The following is a 21,154-nucleotide window of genomic DNA, read 5'->3' as shown; positions in this document are numbered from 1 at the left end:
TGCAGAATGTTCTTTGTCAGAGCCAGAAAAATAGCATTGATTATTGATGACTTCAAGTCATAAACATTTACCATAGGAATTTTGCAAGCCTTCTTCAGTTTACAATTTCTAAATTCCCCAGAATTTTTTAGTGTTATTTTAAAACAAACTTGTAATTTGTTGGTCATAATCCAAAGATATATAATTGTATGCTGTAAGACGAACACACATACATGAAAGTAAGCTGGCCTCTCAACTAATATGCTTAGATAGTCTATGGAGGAGGATATATTTTGGATACACATGCACTTAGGAATACACACATGCACCTCAGAGAAATTGTTCCTGGTAATTTTGGTTGCATACCTCATTGCTACTGAGACTTTCAGTGAACCAGAATTTAAGATATTTCAATGGCATTATTTGGTAGAATTTTTAATTCTTCTGCAAGAAGACTTGGAAACACATCAGTTGCTCAGTCATGTCCTATATTTGCAATCCCATGGATTCCAGCACACCAGGCTTCCCTGTCCTGAAGGTCTCCCAGAACTTACTCAGACTCATGTCCATTGAGTCGGTGATGCCATCCAATCATTTCATCCTCTGTCATCCTCTTCTCCCCCTGCCTTCAATCTTTCCTAGCATCAGGGTCTTTTCCAGTGAATCAGCTCTTCTCATCAGGTAACCAAGTGGAAACACATTAGGGTAATTTAATATTACTTCTAAAAAGGATCAAAGTGTAAGTAACGCTCTTACATTTATCACCCACACATTTATTTCTGTTTTGTATTAGAATCAAACTGACGGGAAGTGATTTCCAGAAGTTTTCTGAATTCATCCCTTGTCTTCCAACTGAGTTCTAATTAAGCTACTGTCAGAAAAATGGTTACCTAATTTTTGAAAAATGGTAACCTAATTTTTGAAAAGTGGTAAAGCAGAAGGCTTTTCACGTCTGTTCTCAGTAACTTTCTCTCTAACTTCTCCAAGAGATAAAGAAATTATTTTGGTTGTATTCCCTGATAGCTCAGTTGGTAAAGAATCCGCCTGCAATGCAGGAGACCCCGGTTCGATTCCTGGGTCAGGAAGATACCCTCAAGAGGGGATAGGCTACCCGCTCCAGTATCTTGGGCTTCCCTTGTGGCTGCCTGCAATGAAGGAGACCTGGGTTTGATCCCTGGGTTGGGAAGATCCCCTGGGAGAAGGGAAAGGCTACACACACCAGTATTCTGGCCTGGAGAATTTTATGGACTAGTATAGTTCAAGGGGTCACAAAGGGTCAGACATGACTGAGTGACTTTCACTTCACATGGTTGTATGATAGTTCTGTAGCTATAATTGTATTAATATCTATTTTTGATTAGCAACAATGTAGAAAGATCGAGAGCAATTCTATTTTAAAAGATAATTGTTAACATCCTATGACTGTTGACATCTTTTTTGATTCTCTGTAGTATTTCTCAAAAGTCCTTTTTAAAATAACCATTTTCATATTGAAGCTTTAGGTCAAGTTTCAACACAGGACTTTGAAATGTAGTTTTTATCAAATTTCAGGTGATGTCTTTACCGAAATTATAGTAGTTTGGAATGCAAGTCTCCTCTTGGATATATCTGGTTCAGTGATTTATTTTAAATCATTTACATTAAATTTTTCATGTTATATGTAAACTTTTCATTTCTCATGTTTTTATTTAACACATAAGTCAAATAAAACTGATTAGAACATAGTCATACAAACATGAACATAAGCAGCACTTGGGAAATACTACAGATATTTCTGTGTATATATGTGTATACGTATGTGAAGTAGTTTATTTTTATTTTAGCTTATATATTTAATAGTCTAAGTATACTTTCTGGAGAGTGAAATGCCATTTTCAGTTGTGGGGAAGTAAACTCATTTTATTAAATAGTAGGATACTTGTGGAAAATATAATTAGCTATGTTCTGCTCTTTTGATATCTGGTAATCAAAATCACTGCAGCTGGTGACTGCAGCCATGAAATTAAAAGAGGCTTACTCCTTGGAAGAAAAGTTATGACCAACCTAGATAGCATATTGAAAAGTAGAGACATTACTTTGCCAACAAAGGTCCGTCTAGTCAAGGCTATGGTTTTTCCAATGGTCATGTATGGATGTCAGAGTTGGATTGTGAAGAAAGCTGAGCACTGAAGAATTGATGCTTTTGAACTGTGGTGTTGGAGAAAACTCTTGAGAGTCCTTTGGACTGCAAGGAGATCCAACCAGTCCATTCTGAAGGAGATCAGCCCTGGGATTTATTTGGAAGGAATGATGCTAAAGCTGAAACTTCAGTACTTTGGCCACATCATGCGAAGAGTTGGAAAAGACTCTGATGCTGGGAGGGATTAGGGGCAGGAGGAGAAGGGAATGACAGAGGATGAGATGGCTGGATGGCATCACTGACTCGATGGATGTGAGTCTGAATGAACTCCGGGAGTTGGTGATGGACAGGGAGGCCTGGCATGCTGCGATTCGTGGGGTCGCAAAGAGTCGGACATGACTGAGCAACTGAACTTAACTGAATCAAATTAGAGATACTAAGGGAATATTTCATACAAAGATGGGCACAATAAAGGACAGAAATGGTATGGACCTAACAGAAGCAGAAGATATTTAGAAGAGGTGGCAAGAATACACAGAAGACCTGTACAAAAAAGATCTTCATGACCCGGATACTCACAATGGTGTGATCACTCACCTAGAGCCAGACATCCTGGAATTGAAGTCAAATGGGCCTTAGAAAGCATCACTATGAACAAAGCTAGTGACACTCACCTAGAGCCAGACATCCTGGAATTGAAGTCAAATGGGCCTTAGAAAGCATCACTATGAACAAAGCTAGTGAAGGTGATGGCATTCCAGTTGAGCTGTTTCAAATCCTGAAAGATGATGCTGTGAAAGTGCTGCACTCAATAGGCCAGCAAATTTGGAAAACTCAGCAGTAGCCACAGGACTGGAAAAGGTCAGTTTTCATTCCAATCCCAAAGAAAGGCAATCCCAAAGAATGCTCAAACTACTGCACAATTGCACTCATCTCACACGCTAGTAAAATAATCCTCAAAATTCTCTAAGCAGGCTTTAGCAATCCATGAACCGTGAACTTCCAGATGTTCAAGCTGATTTTAGAAAAGGCAGAGGAACCAGAGATCAAATTGCCATCATCTGCTGGATCATTGGAAAATCAAGAGAGTTCCGAAAAACATCTATTTCTGCTTTATTGACTATGCCAAAGCCTTTGACTGTGTGGATCACAATAAGCTGTGGAAAATTCTGAGAGACATGGGAATACCAGACCACCTGACCTGCCTCTTGAGAAACCTATATGCAGGTCAGGAAGCAACAGTTAGAACTGGACATGGAACAACAGGCTGGTTCCAAATAGGAAAAGGAGTACATCGAGGCTGTATATTGTCACCCTGCTTATTTAACTTACATACAGAGGACATCATGAGAAATGCTGGGCTGGAAGAAGCACAAGCTGGAATCAAGATTGCCGGGAGAAATATCAATAACCTCAGATATGCAGATGACACCACCCTTATGGCAGAAAGTGAAGAGGAACTAAAAAGCCTCTTGATGAAAGTGAAAGTGGACAGTGAAAAAGTTGGCTTAAAGCTCAACATTCAGAAAACTAAGATCATGGCATCTGGTCCCATTACTTCATGGGAAATAGATGGGGAAACAGTGTCAGACTTTATTTTTGGGGGCTCCAAAATCACTGCAGATGGTGACTGCAGCCATGAAACTAAAAGACACTTACTCCTTGGAAGGAAAGTTATGACCAACTAGATAAATATTCAAAAGCAGAGACATTACTTTGCCAACAAAGGTCCGTCTAGTCAAGGCTAAGGTTTTTCCAGTGGTCATGTATGGATGTGAGAGTTGGACTGTGAGGAAAGCTGAGCACTGAAGAATTGATGCTTTTGAACTGTGGTGTTGGAGAAGACTCTTGAGAGTCCCTTGGACTGCAAGGAGATCCAACTAGTCCATCCTAAAGGAGATCAGTCCTGGGTGTTCATTGGAGGAACTGATGCTAAAGCTCAAACTGCAGTACTTTGGCCACCTCATGTGAAGAGTTGACTCATTGGAAAAGACTCTGATGCTGGGAGGGATTGGGGGCAGGAGGAAAAGGGGACGACAGAGGATGAAATGGCTGGATGGCATTACCGACTCGATGGACATGAGTTAGGGTGAACTCCAGGAGCTGGTGATTGACAGGGAGGCCTGGTGTGCTGTGATTCATGGGGTCTCAGAGAGTCGGACACGACTGAGTGACTGAACTGAACTGAATCACAAAAGATACCAGGATTCAAGATAACCCAGCAAGTGTTGCAGAGTTTTTACAACCTTAGAAATGTGATGTCTCTAATCATCATTAATTGTGTGGAACATGCTATTTAGATTTAATTAATCATCATTAATTGTGTGAAATGTTATTTAGAGTACCTTGAAAAGTATTTTTCTTCTAATTGAAATCCATTGCTGCTACTCTGGTGGTTGACACAGATTCACAGTGACCAAAACATTTGTCTGATCTTTACTTGTAGAGACTATTTATTTTGGCAAGTGTTTGTTTACTTTGCTTATCTTTTAAGATAACAAAGAAAATATGCCCTTGATCGTCTTGGTCTTGTACCAAACCAATGATAGTCCCAGCCCCCATTTTAGGAATTAATGGTTCAACTGTTTAAGCGAATGACCTAATCTAGGATTTGTGGGAGTTTATGATTAAAGGGAGGAGTGTAATAGTGACTCCGTCTTACTTGTTTCCCTCTAAGGAGATCACAGTTATTACACCACAAAGGTGATGAGAGAAAGTATGGCATAATGGATAATAAGAGGGTAAGCTTTGGGACCAGACTGAGTTCAAATCCAAACTCTCCTACTTACTGGCTGTGTCACCTGAGGTCATCTTACCTCTCTGACCTTCTGGATCTTCTTCTGCAAAGTCGGACCAAAGAGAATATCTATTTCATAGGAATATTTTTAGTATGAAATGAGATAACGTATATAAAACACTTAGTCCTGGCACACAGCTAACAGCATTGTGGTGATGATTTAATAACACGAAAGAAACTCATAGTATCTTTCTGAAAGAAGGAAAAAGATTTGTGATATGTCTCCTCCTTTCTGTGATACAGCCAATAACATTTTAAGACCCCTGGTATTCGCGTCACCAGGTATGAAGGGGTACTTCTCTTGTTTTTCCAGTGTTTAAAGTGCCAAATCTGTACCCAAGTAAGGTAGAAGCTCCAAAGTTGATAATAAGTTTAATTTTTTTTAACTATAATTTTTTTTTCTTTTTTTGTTCAACTCTAGAATTTTGGCAAACCAAATAGATTGTCTTTCAAAACAGAATATATTGAGTGAATTGATAGATTCTATCGGGTGAAGCAAGTGTGTGGGATGTAATCACAGGAGGAATGAACATGCTGTAACCTGAGTGACCTACAGCATGAATAACCCAGCTTGAATGAAAAGATAAGGCGTGCACATGCCTTCCAACATGGGTGGCTTGATCTCTGCTGCTTTCTTTGAGCATCACCACAAGCAGAACCTTGGGAGGGGAGTCCAGGCACAAAGAGGTTTGCCTCATTTCATGATTTGGAAGTGACCTCTCAGCTGAGTTGGAAGGAGGATGCCATTTATTTTAAAGGGATGTTTAGCACTCCTTGGGCTTTTCCTGGTTGCTCAGTGGTAAAGAATTCACCTGGAGAATAGGCGTTTGATTTCTGGGTCAGGAAGATCCCCTGCAGGAGGAAAGGGCAACCCACTCTAGTATTCTTGCCTGGAGAATCCCATGAACAGAAGACCCTAGTGGGCTACAGTCCATGGGTCGCAGAGTCGGACATGACTGAAGTAATTGAGCACGCACACACTAGCTCTCCTTTCTCTCTGCTGTTCCAAAGCTCTTTCTCTCTACTGCCCACACCCTTTTCAGCATAGCTTTATGTTCTAGACTTGTATATAATCTTGATTTTGCATTGAATCATGTCTGAAGCTTAGCCAAAATTTCTGGATTTTCCCTCCTGAAAGTTTCATTCAGAAGTGAGTGTACGGCTAGGGAACCTACATTGAAAAAAAAAACAAAAACAAACAAAAAAAACACCTCCCTGGAGGATTCTACTGTCTCTGGCCCATGATCTAGCTCTTGGAACTCTCAGCTGAAAAAGAAACATCCCTGTGTCATCGTACCTTGAGTTTTACCACAGTAGCACTGTTGATACTGAGTTCAAAATGCTAAATGTGTTGCTTGACCCCAGGAAACTGAGGCTTTGAAGGCCTTTAACCCCAGAGAATCATTAATATGAGAAATGGAGGTTGTCGGCCAGGTCCATTGGGGAGCTAATACAACCCACAAGCACCCTGATGTGTCGGGGACGGGATGGGGAGGACGATGCCTTTCTTTGGTCTAGTATTTACTGATTAATTTGTCTGTTCAGCAGCCATTTAAATGATTATGAGATCAAAGACATTTTGCTGGGCACAAGGGATCCAAAGAGTATAGTGGAAAGAGTACAGGTTTTAGAATCTGCCAGATGTTGGTTTGACTCACTGCCGAGCCGTGTGATTCTGAGCTATTTACTTAACTTCTCTAAACCTATTTCCTCATTGGCAAAGTGAAAATAATGCTTACCTCGCAGGCTGTCATAAGGATTAGGAAACACACGCGAGACACCTCATCTGGCACTAGAAGTGATTTAGCATGTACGTGCCAGGTAGAGTATCTGAAACTTGACATTTTCTTTACCCCTACAGCAATGTCAAGGTGGATACCATTGATATTATCAGTCTAGAAAAGAGAAAACTACGCCTTAGAAAAAGTGGATCACTAGCTTTGGAGAGGCAGAGCTCTGGTTTGAATCTATGACTATCTGACCCCCAAACCCATGTCCTTAACCATGTGTCCTACACGCCCCATCCAGTGTCATGGGACTCCCCTGCCAGGCTGGACATGGACTGGCCAGGCATCCATGACTCTGTGTTTCAGCTCAACGGGGAGCAAGGCACATTGAATTCTTCCCTTGGGGGTATAGAATTCAGGCAAAAGAGATTGAGGCTTTTGTAAGGGGGAAATGAGCTAAAAGGTCATGGGATTTTTTTCAGGGCCAGAGGTCTCTTCATAGTTCATGTGTAAACTGTAGTTGAGGGCAAAAGCCCTATAAGAGCCCAGGAAAAGCAAAAGAGTTCACTTGATGATGGGCGACGGAGACGTCAGGTTTTGGCTCCTGACCATATTCAGTGTTAAAATCTTTGCTCTAACTCACCATAGCAGCTGAGATCACTTTGAGTGAATATCTGTAACCTGATATTTAGAAAGTCTCTAACCAGTATTCTGTGACACATATTGGCATTAAATTCTGGCTATTTGTACTTATTCACAAACTAGTAGCCATGAAATACAAGCATACATAAAATTGCAACAAAAGGTGGCCAATATTTTAGGGAGGGAGGTTAAAAGTGCTGCAAGGGCACAGGGGAGGGGACACATTTATGGAGGCTGGAGCGCCCATCCCCTCATGTCACCCCGTGTTGACTGTCCTCATGTAGGGCCTGACACCTAGGTGTGCCATAGGCTAGACTGATAACCCATGCTCTGATGTGGCTACCATATAGAAACCAGTATTTATGTTCTTTTTACTTGTAGGTATGTCTTCAAGTTCCAAATTGTGTTGAGTCCAAATTAAATAAATGCTTGCCATATGATCATAGTACTAAATATCATTTCTTGGACTTCTTTTTTCATTTAGTTAATGGCTATTGATTGAAGATCAAGATGAAGGGATTAAATCATCTTATTCAAATAGAATTATCTTAAAAGGTACCTTCCGTTACAGTATGAAGTCAGCTTTGGAGCAACTTGAAATTCTTCTCTGCTTATCCCATCACTCCTAATCAAATGAAATCAGTATCATTTTCTCTGCAGAACTTGATGTTTTTCTGACTTAATTTAAGAGTGGCAAATGAGCATGATGGTTTTCTGCAAATTTTATTTATTTTGAGTAAACAGGGTGCGTGGTTGTACGACATCCTAGCAGAATGGTTTGGTTCTTACATTTTTTGGTGATGTTCAATTACATGAGACTGTGCCTGAAGTGCTTAAAGTGCGTAGTCTAGGCAGAATGTTCACCAATCCACTTACCCCCTCAGAAATTTCATAGATTGCATCTTGATAAAAAGTATGGAAAAGAATAAGCAATGAATCAACGCAGCGCAAATTTACAGAAAGTCTAAGTTACAGATAAGCTGTCATGTACGCTGTACTTAGCAGTTCATAAAGGGTTTTCAGTTCAGACGAGGTCATGGGCTTTCCTCCTAGAAGTCTGTCAGAGCAATATTAGTTGTCTAATGCTTTTCTGTCTTTTGAAAAGTGACTATTGCTGTGCCCTTATCCAGGGACTTTTAAAGCTGTAAAATTGAGAGAGAAATACTGAAAGCTGGTTCCAAATCCAGCTCTGCTGCTGATTAGCTGTAGGAACTTGGATGGGTCACTTGAGTTTTGTATGCCTGGCCTGCTTCATTTCTAAAGCATTTAGCAGAGCTGGACTAGAGCAGAGGGTAGTGATGTCAGGCATACTTGCTGTCTCTCCGCTGTTTTGAACACAGCCCACTGACTGAGGCTGGGAAGCCAACGCCAGCAGAAGCCTTGGTTAGGAATCAGCACCTAGTGATCAGCTTTTGTACTTGATATTAAGTCTCCGTTCATTTCCTGGACCAGAAGATAATGAAGATCACTTTTATATTTACAATTCCATTCTCATAGATAAAGAGATGTGAAGAGAAAAAGGCCTACTGTTTGCAGGTAGGTTAACTTTCCTCATAAGAAAGTGGAAACCTGAGTTTATGAATAATACTTTTTTCCTCCTAAATCCATGTTTGCATAATTTCAGCAGATTTCATCTTAATTGTTTTCTTTCTTTTTCACCTCCTTTACCTTCAAACATCTTTTTAATAAAAATGTAATTACTATATTTTTCCTCATCCTGTATTCGGATCATGCTATGTATTCTTTAGTCCACTACAGAGCTTACCATTGCCAGCCAAAAAAAAAAAAAAAAAGAAGACCTTCAGTTGGGGTTAAAAGAAGTAAGAGCCTAAAACCTCCCCTGTATATATATATTTAAACCAGAGATATTCTTACAGTAAAAGTGAATTATTGCCCCCTTGTGGTAGAGTTATATATTTGTCTTTTCACACAAATGAAATTTTGGACAGGATATTTCAGTCTTCCCTACCCTGAAACTCTTTGTCCTTTACAGTGAATCTAAAGTAGTTATGAAAACAACTTGAGATATTTTTGAAGCCACCTCTCTGTTTATTCTCACTCATCTTAAACTCTATGGAACTTTGTCTAAATTGATTTTCCTTTTCTGTTTGAGGTACCAGAAATCAAAGAACTTGGAGTGATCAATATTGTATAGAACAAACTCAGATATTATTCAAGTTACTTTTCTGTAATCTTTATTGCTTCACATGAGTTGATAAGGACTCAGGAATAGACGTTGTGTCCTATACCTGAAGAACAATAATTTTTTCCAGAGCTCCTCACTGAGGAAATTTTGAAACACCATGTATAGGACATCTTAGTGGTAATACACTTAATTCATAAAGGTTTAGGTCAACCTCAGGATTACTGTTTCTCTTCTACTCTCAACAGTTTGAACAATGAAATAAGATTTTTAAACTAAATGGGACTTCCCTTTTAGCAAAATAGGCAACAGACCTCATGTCTACTAAATTGTCTCTGAGAAGAGTAGAGAGGCCTCAAAGAGAAAGGAAGCCATTTTGTAATTGTCTTTTTGCAACAAAGAACAGTAAAATTTTACAGATAATACACAGAATTGGTTTATTGAATTAGTGCTTACAAGTTAGTATAACTCTGCATAGGTAGTACGTATTCTGAATTCTGAATCATTTTCATGTTATATGTTCAGAGAAACCCATTTTCTTGGTTATTTTTTACTTTGGATGGTTGTTACTCTCCATCAATGGCCTTGTAATATGAATAAGATAACTAGTAAGTTATCTCCAGATTGTGTGCATATTTTAAAAGCACGTGTTCTTTTTTTTTATATAAAGATGAAAAGATTAAGTGACTACTTGGAAGTTTCGAATTATGACTTGAAATTCAAGATGTCTAGTAAAGTTTCCTTACTAGGTGGCTTGTTATTTTTCAATACCATGATGTTTATTGGATTGTCCCTAAAATTTTTTCAAAGAAAATTTGATCATAGTCATCAAACAACTATTGAACAATTTGCCAGTCCTTTAAAAAGACAACAGTCTCTCTGTGAAATGTTTTTAGTGGAGTGCATTTTTTAAAAACCAGATAAAAATACAATTAATGAACTTTGTACTACTGTTATCAGGATTAAATAGACTCATTTCCTTTACTTATTCTAGCTCACTCTCTGTAGCTTTCCAGCTGATGTAAATAAATAACCATCAATATGTTGTTCTGAACCATTATGAACAGTGGTAAGATTTTTATCTTGGGCTGTGTAGAATATAGAAGGGTAGGTCCCAGTCATGTTCATCATATTTGCCGCTTTGGACTCCTTTCTAGATAAAAGAAGCTTTGTGAGCTTAATGTCTAAAATACTTAGGTAGTAGTTCTTAAGGTTTCACGGCTTAGATACTTCTGTGACTGATGCCCCTACTGAGGAACATGCTTACCACCACAGTATGAATGCTTTTGAATGACAGGCTTTCCCTTATACTCATTATAATAAGTTTTAGGGACAACTTATAGTAGTACTTCTAGGAATAAATTTGTCATGGCCTTAAAATACAAAAAACTTCATAGCTGAAAACAAACTATTATTTCTGTAATCATAAAAAAAGTCATGAAAAATTATAGTAGGACATTTAGGTAATTTGCAATTTTTTTAGAATAACAGTAAACATCTCTTACGTGTAAATCTCTGTCCAACTTTAGGTCACTTTCCTATGCTAGATTTCTAGATCTGAGTCAAAAGTTAAGAATATTTTTAATGCTTTTGTACACATTGCCAGATGGCTTTTCAAAAAGGCTGTATCAATTTTATATTCTCATAATGCATCCTGATGCCTATCTTATCACAGTCTCGCTACATATTTTAAGAATTTTTGCGGTGACAACTCATTCTAGTTGGAGGTTTTAATTATGAGGTTTGATTCTTGAAATATACTTAATAGCTATTTTACTTCCTTTATGAATTATATTTGTCTTTTGTGTGTTTATTTTTAGCTTTTAAAGTATTTCAGGAAGCAGCTGGCACTTTTCCAGAGAATTATCAATCACTCTTAAATAAATAAATCTCAGTTGCTTTAGTTTGCTATCAGGCAAACTGAAGTTGCTTAGACAAAAAAAGAGAAATAACCCAATTTCTGTTTATTCTCTACATCTCAGTCCTTGTGGCTTTAGATGTTGAAGCAACCTTATGTTATGCATCCAGCACCCCCTCTGAAGTCTAAGATTCACTGAGTCAGTAGTTACAGACTTCTAGTCCTCAGTTTCAGCTGCTTTGAAGGAGCACTGGAGGTGACTCCCAAGTCCCCATACTGAATTTCATAAATACAGTGAAGCCCAGGTTCCAGTCAACATCACAGACTTATCATTAAAATTTAGTAAAAATTGGTACTGGTTTCAGGTGATTAGCCTCTTCATCATAGTTGTGGCTATAACAATGGTAATTATGGTCAATTACATTTGCATAATGTGGCTTACTTTGCCCTGTTGTGTGTGTACATGTGTGTCTACAGAGAGAAGCTTTTATCTTTTTCCATAGTCACAGCTACTGAATTTATTTTTCAATTTTTTTTTGTATTGTATTTACCATAAGGAAATCTTTCTCAAAGCACTTAGTAATCAAAATGTAAACCCTAGACAGCCACGGTATGTTACTGATGTATGTACAAGAACCATTGTTCCAATGATGAAAAGACTCAACTAAATATAGTAAGAGGAAAAATCATTTGAAGACCTTCCTTGAATTAAGGAGCTTAGGAAAGAATGGAATTCATGTTTGACTGGCAGTGGAGCCGGTATTTTCACAGCTTCATGTAATTTGTGAGTCTGACTGATACCTTGGTTCAAAATAATCTATCCTATTTCTGATTCTAATAGCAGCAATCTACAGCTAGATGTTACGAGTATTTCCATAAGGGACTGTTCACCTTTTTCTGTAGAAGAGTTGATAGGTTATCCTGTTGGACCATTTCCACATGTGTGCAAGTCAATGTCATTATGTTGGTTAGTGTAGCTTTGATAGCATCCTTCTAACTTTGTTCATTTTGATGATAATATGTCTCGCTCATGATATTTTACACATCTTTTCATCCTAGGAACACAACCTTTTTACATAATGCCTCATAAGCTTCAAGGGGAAAGATGGTTGTAGTATCTTCATTTTATAAATGTCGAAACTGAAAGTCACAGCCATAATGTGTTACTAGACAACTCAGTTACAAGACTGCCTACCTACCGGGTTTTTTACCTCCCAGAGGGGCCTTTCTCTATTAAATGCAATGTTTTCCTTAAAAATTGTAATATCTGGGCCAGTCATCTTCTTGCATTTACATATCAGGGCTGTTAATATTTGCTCTATAAATCAAATTCTGCCTGATCTTGAAGAGATTCTAATAGTGACTTAAGACAACTCTCAAGTACCTAGGATATGCAGAATTTTTCACTGGAGTTGAACATATCTGAAGGCTGACAATCTCCTCATAAAACTCAAACCTTTTCTGCTCATCTTGGGCAGAACATTTTCTCTTGTGAACTAAGAAAGTTAGGTTCATGAGTAGAATTACTCTTTGGGTGACTGGCATCATATTTGCCCTTAAATGCTCAGGGTGAATGTGCTTGATAATGTGAACTAATCTGAAAGTACAGAAGTCATTCTCTGAGTCTAATTTCATAGTCACAGATGTTGAGAACTTAAGTGGAAATGAATTAACATGCTCACATGTCCAATATAACTTACCTTCAAATATATATATTTTATTAGGTTTAATCTTCCCAATTCTTTATATCTGAAAATCTTAGTAGAGTTCAGGAAATGTGTGCAAGACCCCTTCCATACCTTATGGTAGGTTATATTTTAATAGTTTATTACTCAGAGTTGGCTTAAAGTCAAAACAACCTACTATGGACCACAAAATGTTTTCAGTTCATTTAGGACTGTCCATGGTCAAATCTTGGCTAACCAGCTTTAAGCCTTTGGTGTTTGCAATATATCCTACATGAGAAATAGGGCTGACCAAAAGCAAAGCCCAGCAATGAACCAATAGCACAGAGATGTCATTTAAGAGAGAGGTCTAAGACAAATTTTAGGGTTGCAATAAAATCTCCCGAAATATCTCTAGTTGGAACCAGTACCATATAACTTATTACCAGTGTGATAATCATACAATCATATAAGTTTTCAGAAGCATTTCTGAATTTTCTGCCACAATATGAACTGCCTTATGCAAATACTGAATAACTTCCCTACCCCACAGTGTTCTATCAGCCAGCAAACACAAAAACACTTGGCACTTACAGTTACATCACAATAATACATTAGGTAAGTAACATGAAAGTAACCTTCTCTTTTCAGTCATTAAGCATGGATTTGCTGTTAGTGAAAGTAGGGGACATTTAACATTCAACTACATAATTTATATGAAGGATTGAAATGATTGTGAAGTTTTCTTTAAATAATGTATATCAGCATATATCTTAACAAACATTAAAATCTAGGAATGTTTGCATAAATATTTTTTTTAATTTATTTTTTTTAATTTTACTTTACAATTCTGTATTGGTTTTACCATACATCGACATGAATCCACCACGGGTGTACATGCGTTCCCAAACATGACTGGAGCCGATTATACAGAGTGAAGTAAGCCAGAAAGAAAAACACCAATACAGTATACTAACACATATATATGGAATTTAGAAAGATGGCAATGATGACCCTGTATGCAGGACAGCAAAAAAGACACAGATGTGTATAGCGGACTTTTGGACTCAGTGGGAGAGGGAGAGGGTGAGATGATTTGGGAGAATGGCATTGAAACATGTATAATATCATGTAAGAATCGAATTGCCAGTCTATGTCCGATGCAGGATATGGTGCACTTGGGGCTGGTACACGGGGATTTAATTTTGTTTTGATTCTAAAAGAAATTCCAGCCTTTAAATAAATGAAACAGAAATGGACTGAATTTTTAAATGGTAGTCAGCAGTGAATTTTTTTAACAAAAGATTTTTTTTTTTTAGAGAGAACATAGAACTAAGAAAACCTTCATAAAACTTTATAAGTGGAGCTTCTTTTAAAATATGCTATTTTATGTTAAGTATTTCTCTGCCCTCATTGGGTGTGTCTCATCATTAGACACAGTGTTACTAAATAGTTGTAACTTTACAGTTTCTTTGATTAATGAAGCCTTCCACTAAAGTTTCATTGGGTAGGATTAACTACATTTAAAGATGGCAAAATGCCATTATAACATTAATGCCAGAATTTAATGAGAACCAGAAGTTAACTTCAAGGACATTTATAATTTAATATGAGGGTACCCTTATATTCTTATTATTTTACCATAGCATCCTATCTTTGTTCTTGTGATAAAAATTTAACTCAGCAAAGTTGTACTTACTGAATACCAACTATGTGCCTACCAGGTGCCAGCATCTCATGAGTGAGACTATTTTCCATTCTCAAAACAGACCATTTCTGATCAGAAAGAGGAGAAATGAGAATTACCTTCTTCACTTAAAAGTTCCATGACCTCCTTTAATCTTGGATGACTCTAGTTTCCTACAGCACGTATCTGTCATCCTAACCTCTCATCTGTTTATTTTCCATGTCGTGTCATCAGCCACCTTCTCCACTCTCTGGATTTAAAAGCTGACCAGCTTTGTCTGTGTAATAAAAGGATCTCAGGAATATTGGATTTCTTAGATGTAGGAAGGATGGAGATCATGGATTAGAATGGAATGTTCTATTCGTGGTACCAAATAGCTATCCCTCACAGGAAGAGACAGCTTACGTTTTGTGCAACTACATGATAAAATTGGAAGTAGGGACAGGTAGAAGGGGAAAAAGAGCTGACAGGAGGACTCTTTTTACTCTGTGAAGAAGAACGTTCCTGTCCTGAAGGTGTACAGTACCGAACTACAAATGCAGATGAACTTTCAAGCTCCTTCCTCTTCACAAGGTCCCATGATTCCTATGTGCTTAGAACCCAAAGAGGGCAAAGGACCTAAAGCAAAATCTGTGTTCCTTATTCTTTTTTCTCACAGTTCTATGTAGACATACTTGCAAAGAAATGTTGAGACCTTATGAAGACTGGAAATGCACAAAGTGGAAGAAGTCAAATACAGCAGAGACCAAGGGAAAACTGCATCCCCAAACTCCTGATGGAGGAAAACCTCAACTATTTAGCTGTGGTCTGGGCTTCCTAGTGGCTAAGGTGAAGAAGAGAGACAGGAATAACAGGGTGTGATTGTTTTTTGGTAGTAAGACACACCCCTACTAGTTCCTCAGAAACAAGCATTTTTCTTGCTCTCAGTAAGAATACCTTGGTTAGGAGGATTTATATAAAAAGCCATAAACCACATAATAAATGATGTCCCCATGAATTTTTATAGAAAATAAAGAGGTATTCCACATATGTCATTTCAAATATTGGCCTTGGAGAACACTGAGGGAATAATGTTAAAAGCTAGACATTTTTTTCTCCCTTGGGACAGGGAGAGGGGTGTTTGAAACTTCTGGTATATTTACTGTAGATAAATGCTTATTTTCTTTTGACCCACTGACATGTGGAGCAGTAGAAAGATGTAAAGATGTCTAGTACAGGGCAGCATTGTTAAAAGGAGGAGGGGATAAATGGAATTTCTGTGGCAGAATGATATTTGCAAGACTGATCAGGCCGCTGGGAGGTTTTTAAATATGCCAGTTCCCTGTAACAGGAAGATCAGTCTCTGAGACAGCATATCCAATTTAGTAAATTATTATTATTCCGTCAAAATTAATGTGAACAATTTTCTCTTTGAGGCTGCTTTTTCCATAGGTGATGTTTTCCAGATGGGCTTTGTGTAAAACTCTTAATGTTTTGTGTTTTCTTTCCGAGAGCAAGAGCCTTTTCTGACATGTCTTCATTTCTTTCTCTTCCGGTTATTGTAGGGAAGAGAACCCCAAAAGCAAAGGAGAAAAAGAACAAGAAAAAGAAGAGGAAGCTGATAGAAAGAGCCCAGGAGCAACATAGCGTCTTCCTAGCTACAGACAGAGCTAACCAGTAAAATAAAAGACACGGAGGGTGGAGGTTTTGCTTTGTTTTGGGTGGAGGGCAGTGGGGGGTGTTTTTTTGCAAAAGTGCACACAGCTACTCTCCGCTTCTGGACGTGGTGGCGGCATTTGTGCTGCTCTGACCAGTACCTGTTCCCAGTAACCTTGGGAAAGGAGGACCCGCAAACGTGGGCTCTGTGTTATTTATGCTTTGATTTGCATCGGGAGACTGTGAAGGTGGGCGATTGCGACCTGCAGCCAAGGCAGCAGGAGTGAGTTGTAGAGCGTGTGACTGGGTTCCCTGTGTGCCCTAAGGCGGAGAGGCTGCCTGCCCGGAGGTGCAAGGCTGCAGAACCCCCACCCCCTCGACTGGAGAACTGACTTGTGCATATTTATGGAAGGACGACCCTTGGCAGGCAAAGTGCTGTTTCACTCGTGACCTGTGTTTCCCACATTGTGCATTTTCAAGCATCAGTGTATGTGGATATCTGCCTAGTGTTACCACACGTTGTTCTCAGCATCTGTTACCTTCCAACTGTTGTGTCCAGAGACTGCTCTTAGCGGCAGGAATTCCTGCTCAGTTTCACAGCAGCTCGGATGTGTACATACCCTGCTGGGGCTGCATATAAACCTCTTATTTACTGTATATTTATGCTTTTTTCTGTGTCACAAGTCATACCCAATTAATGTTATGTCTCCTGTTTCTAGTTACGGACCTAACCATGGTCCCGTAAATGACTGTTCTAGTTTTGCGAGTTGATGAATGTTTTGCTGCCCCTTGAAACTTCTCTTTGTGGGCTTCTCATTGTAAAGATAGGATAAGCTAGTTTGTACATAGGATCAAATGACCCCTGTCAGAGAATCTGAATATCAATAGACCTTCCCCGCTCCTTACCATAGCTAAAGCATGAGGCATCTGGAGGTCAGAAGCCAAAAACTGCCTTTGAGTCTAAGATGTGATGACTTTATGAAACACAACTGCATGAGCAATTACATGCAGTTACTTATACTACTACTCATACAGTTTCACAGGCCAGCTAGAGAATTTTTCAAATTTTTACTTTCAAACTTCAATATGTATAGTTTTTATTTAAAGCAGTTCCTGACTTGCAATGACAGAGCACCTACCAATATTCTTGGGTCAGTGCTGAAATGACCACCTCATGAGACCATGTATAGAATTGGATTTCTCCTCCAATGAATTCCTACAATTACTGGTCAGATCTTAACAGGGCCCCCTTGAACCAGAATTTCTGATTCAAGACTGAGAGAGGAACCCTGTGGAGACTTCCCAGGTGACTTTCAGAGTAGTTGTTTTCAAAAACACCATTGTCCACTAGGGGGTATCAGTTCTTAGAGGGTTTTGATAATGATGCTTCTTCCAGAAGCATTATTATTTTCCTGGATTGAGGGGAAAAAACAAAGCAAGGTAAAAGCCTTTTTTCTCACCTTGCATTGGCTAAACTACCTCTTTGCATTTTTGTTTAACTTTTGAGTCAAAAGCATCTTACCAATAAGTATAAATGTCATGTACATCATTATGAAAATAATATTGCTATGAGATAAGCCATATATGAATGTTGTATACAACTTTAGGGTTTGCATTTAATCCTAAAGTGTTCACTTCCTTTCACATCTATTTAGACTATATTCCTATTTACTAAGTGGGGAGGGGGCTTCTTTATATAGTGCTTCATCGTTAATAAATCAATACTTGTTCTGTTTCTGGGATGTTCTTTTTGTGCATTAAAAAAATTCAAAATTATTTTTGTGGACATATTCTTTTCTTTAGAGATACATTTGGGGGGGGAAGCAATATTTTAGCAACTGTACCCCCAAATAGTGGTCTTTAAAAAAAAAGCAACTTTTTAAAACCTGTGTTTTAAGTACATTGAGGAGATTAACTAGCTATAAATTGCATTGCAGCAATGGAGTTGGACATGACTGAAGAGACTTAGCATGCATGCAGAGTGATTAAGAGTGGGGATTTTAAAGCCACACTGCCTGAGGTCTAATCTGGAGCAAACTGTCTTCCCAGGTCTCAGTTTTGTCATCTGTAAAATGGAGGTAATAGTATTACCTACCATGTAAGGTTGTGTCTTAAGGTAAACTGTGTAAGGTATGGTCAGTACAGCATGGTATAGCCTAAGCAAAACACAAGTTGTTACATATTGTGTGCTACTCTTATTGCCTGTGTGCTTGGCTATTTATTCCCCAAATTATATTCCTTATCAACACAATAGAATATATTTATGAAAATATCTGTTCCCTTCTAACTATTTTTGATGTCTGGATATTCTTTGCTCAAACTTCTATAGGAATTGATTAAAGCTACTTGATTTTTAAGCCTCTAGTTATAAGCAAGTGAAGTGAACTTCACTTTCACTTTTCACATTCATGCACTGGAGAAGACAATGGCAACCCACTCCAGTGTTCTTGCCTGGAGAATCCCAGGGGCAGGGGAGCCCGGTGGGCTGCCGTCTCTGGGGTCGCACAGAGTCAGACACGACTGAAGCGACTTAGCAGCAGCAGTTATAAGCAAACTGTGTGCATGCACTCATGAGAGAGAGAGAGTGTGAGTCAGAGAAAGAAAGATTGACTGACTACAGTGTAATGCACAGCTTCAGGATAATTATACAAAGAAAATCTGGTGGTTTTCCATAAGTGACTATACCATTCCTATACTTCATACAGTGTATATAAATAGAACATGTGAAACTGGTTTCTTAGTATTTTCAGGTATCTTAGCATCTGTAGAAGTAAAATACGGAACTACAACTTTCTCAATTAAGAAGCTTGAGTGGTATTTTGATAGGGATTGCACTGCATTGTAGATTGCCTTCAGCAGTATGGCCATTTTTCTTTCAATCCAAGAAAACTATCTTTCCATCGGCTTATGTTGTCTTCAATTTCTTTCATCAGTGTCTTATGATTTTCTGATTATGGGTCTTTTGCCTCCTTGGGTAGGTTTATTCCTTTATATTTTATTCTTTTTGATGTGATGGTAAATGAGATTGTTCACTTCTTTCTGTTTTGTGTTGTTTTTAATTTACTTTAAACTGGAGGTTAATTTCTCTTTCTGGTAGTTCATTGTTAGTGTATAAAATGCAGTATATTTTTGTACATTAATTTTGGATCCTGCAACTTTATTGAATTCTTTGGGCTCTAGTAGTTTTTTTTTTGGTAGCATCTTTGGGATTTTTCTATGTATACTCTTATGTTATCTGCAAAGAGTAACAGTTTACATCTTCCTTTCCAATCTCTATCAAAATAGCAATGGTACTTTTCACAAAAACTAGGACAATTTTTGAGATTTTCATGGACACACAAGAGACTATAAATGGGCAAAACAATCCTGAGAAAGAAGAACAGAGATGGAGGAATCCCATTCTGACTTCACACTACATATGACAAAGCTATTAATTAAATCCAGAGCAGTACTGGCACAAAAACAGAGACATAGATCATTATAAATATATATGCATCCAACATAGGAGCACCACAATATGTAAGGCAAATGCTAACAAGTATGAAAGGGGAAATTAACAATAACACAATAACAGTGGGAGACTTTAATACCCCACTCATACCTATGGATAGATCAACTAAACAGAAAATTAACAAGGAAACACAAATTTTAAATGAAACAATGGACCAGCTAGACCTAATATCTATAGGACATTCCACAACAAAACAATGAATTTCACCTTTTCCTCAAGTGCACATGGAAACTTCTCCAGGATAGATCACGTACTGGGCCATAAATCTAGCCTTGGTAAATTTAAAAAAAATTGAAATCATTCCAATCATCTTTTCTGACCACAGTAAGATTAGATCTCAATTACAGGAAAAAAAAAAACTATTAAAAATTCCAACATATGGAGGCTAAACAATACGCTTCTGAATAACCAACAAATCATAGAAGAAATCAAAAAATAAATTAGAATATGCATAGAAATGAATGAAAATGAAAACAGCCTAAAAGCTATGGGACACTGTAAAAGCAGTGCTAAGGGGAAGGCTCATAGCAATACAGGCTTACCTCAAGAAGCAAGAAAAAAGTCAAATAAATAACCTAACTCTACATCTAAAGCAACTAGAAAAGGAAGGAATGAAGAACCCCAGGAAAAGTAGAAGGAAAAAAATCTTAAAAATTAGGGCAGAAATAAATGCAAAAGAAACAAAAGAGACCATAGCAAAAATCAACAAAGCTAAAAGCTGGTTTCTTGAGAAGATAAAATTGAAAAGCCATTAGCCAGACTCATCAAAAAACAAAGGGAGAAGAATCAAATCAACAAAATTAGAAATGAAAATGGAGAAATCACAACAGACAACACAGAAATACAAAGGATCATAAGAGACTACTATCAGCAACTATATGCTAATAAAATGGACAACTTGGAAGAAATGGAAAAATTCTTAGAAAAGTATAACTTTCCAAAACTGAATCAGGAAGAAACAGAAGATCTTAACAGACCCATCACAAGCATGGAAATCAAAACTGTAATCAGAAATCTTCCAGCAAACGAAAGGCCAGGACCAGACGGCCTCATGGCTGAATTCTACCAAAAATTTAGAGAAGAGCTAACACATATCTTACTCAAACTCTTCCAGAAAACTGCAGAAGGTAAACTTCCAAACTCATTATATGAGGCCACCATCACCCTAATATCAAAACCAGACAAAGATGCCACCAAAAAAAAAAAAAAAAAAAAACCTACAGGTCAATATCTCTGATGAACATAGATGCAAAAATCCTTAACAAAATTCTAGCAAACAGAATCCAACAACATATTAAAAGGATCATACATCATGACCAAGTGAGCTTCATCCCAGGAATGCAACGATTCTTCAATATCCACAAATCAATCAATGTAATACACCACATTAAC

General features: G+C 37.9%; 1 protein-coding gene across 1 annotated transcript in view; it reads left to right on the top strand.

Annotated features, from left to right (window-relative positions):
- The window catches only part of LOC120860692 (R-spondin-2), a 189,584-nt gene extending 173,022 nt beyond the window's left edge, over positions 1 to 16,562 (top strand). Inside the window, exon 5 of the mRNA XM_040236443.1 lies at positions 16,161 to 16,562. Coding sequence (XP_040092377.1) covers positions 16,161 to 16,276 — 116 coding nt within the window. The 3' untranslated portion in view covers positions 16,277 to 16,562. The remainder of the gene's footprint in view (positions 1 to 16,160) is intronic.
- Positions 16,563 to 21,154: the final 4,592 nt, after the last annotated feature.

This window comes from Oryx dammah, unplaced genomic scaffold (assembly GCF_014754425.2).
Source record: "Oryx dammah isolate SB20612 unplaced genomic scaffold, SCBI_Odam_1.1 HiC_scaffold_11163, whole genome shotgun sequence".
Classification (NCBI taxonomy): domain Eukaryota; kingdom Metazoa; phylum Chordata; class Mammalia; order Artiodactyla; family Bovidae; genus Oryx; species Oryx dammah.
The sequence above is the reverse complement of the archived record's forward strand: the minus strand, read 5'-3'. Positions and strand labels throughout refer to the sequence as shown.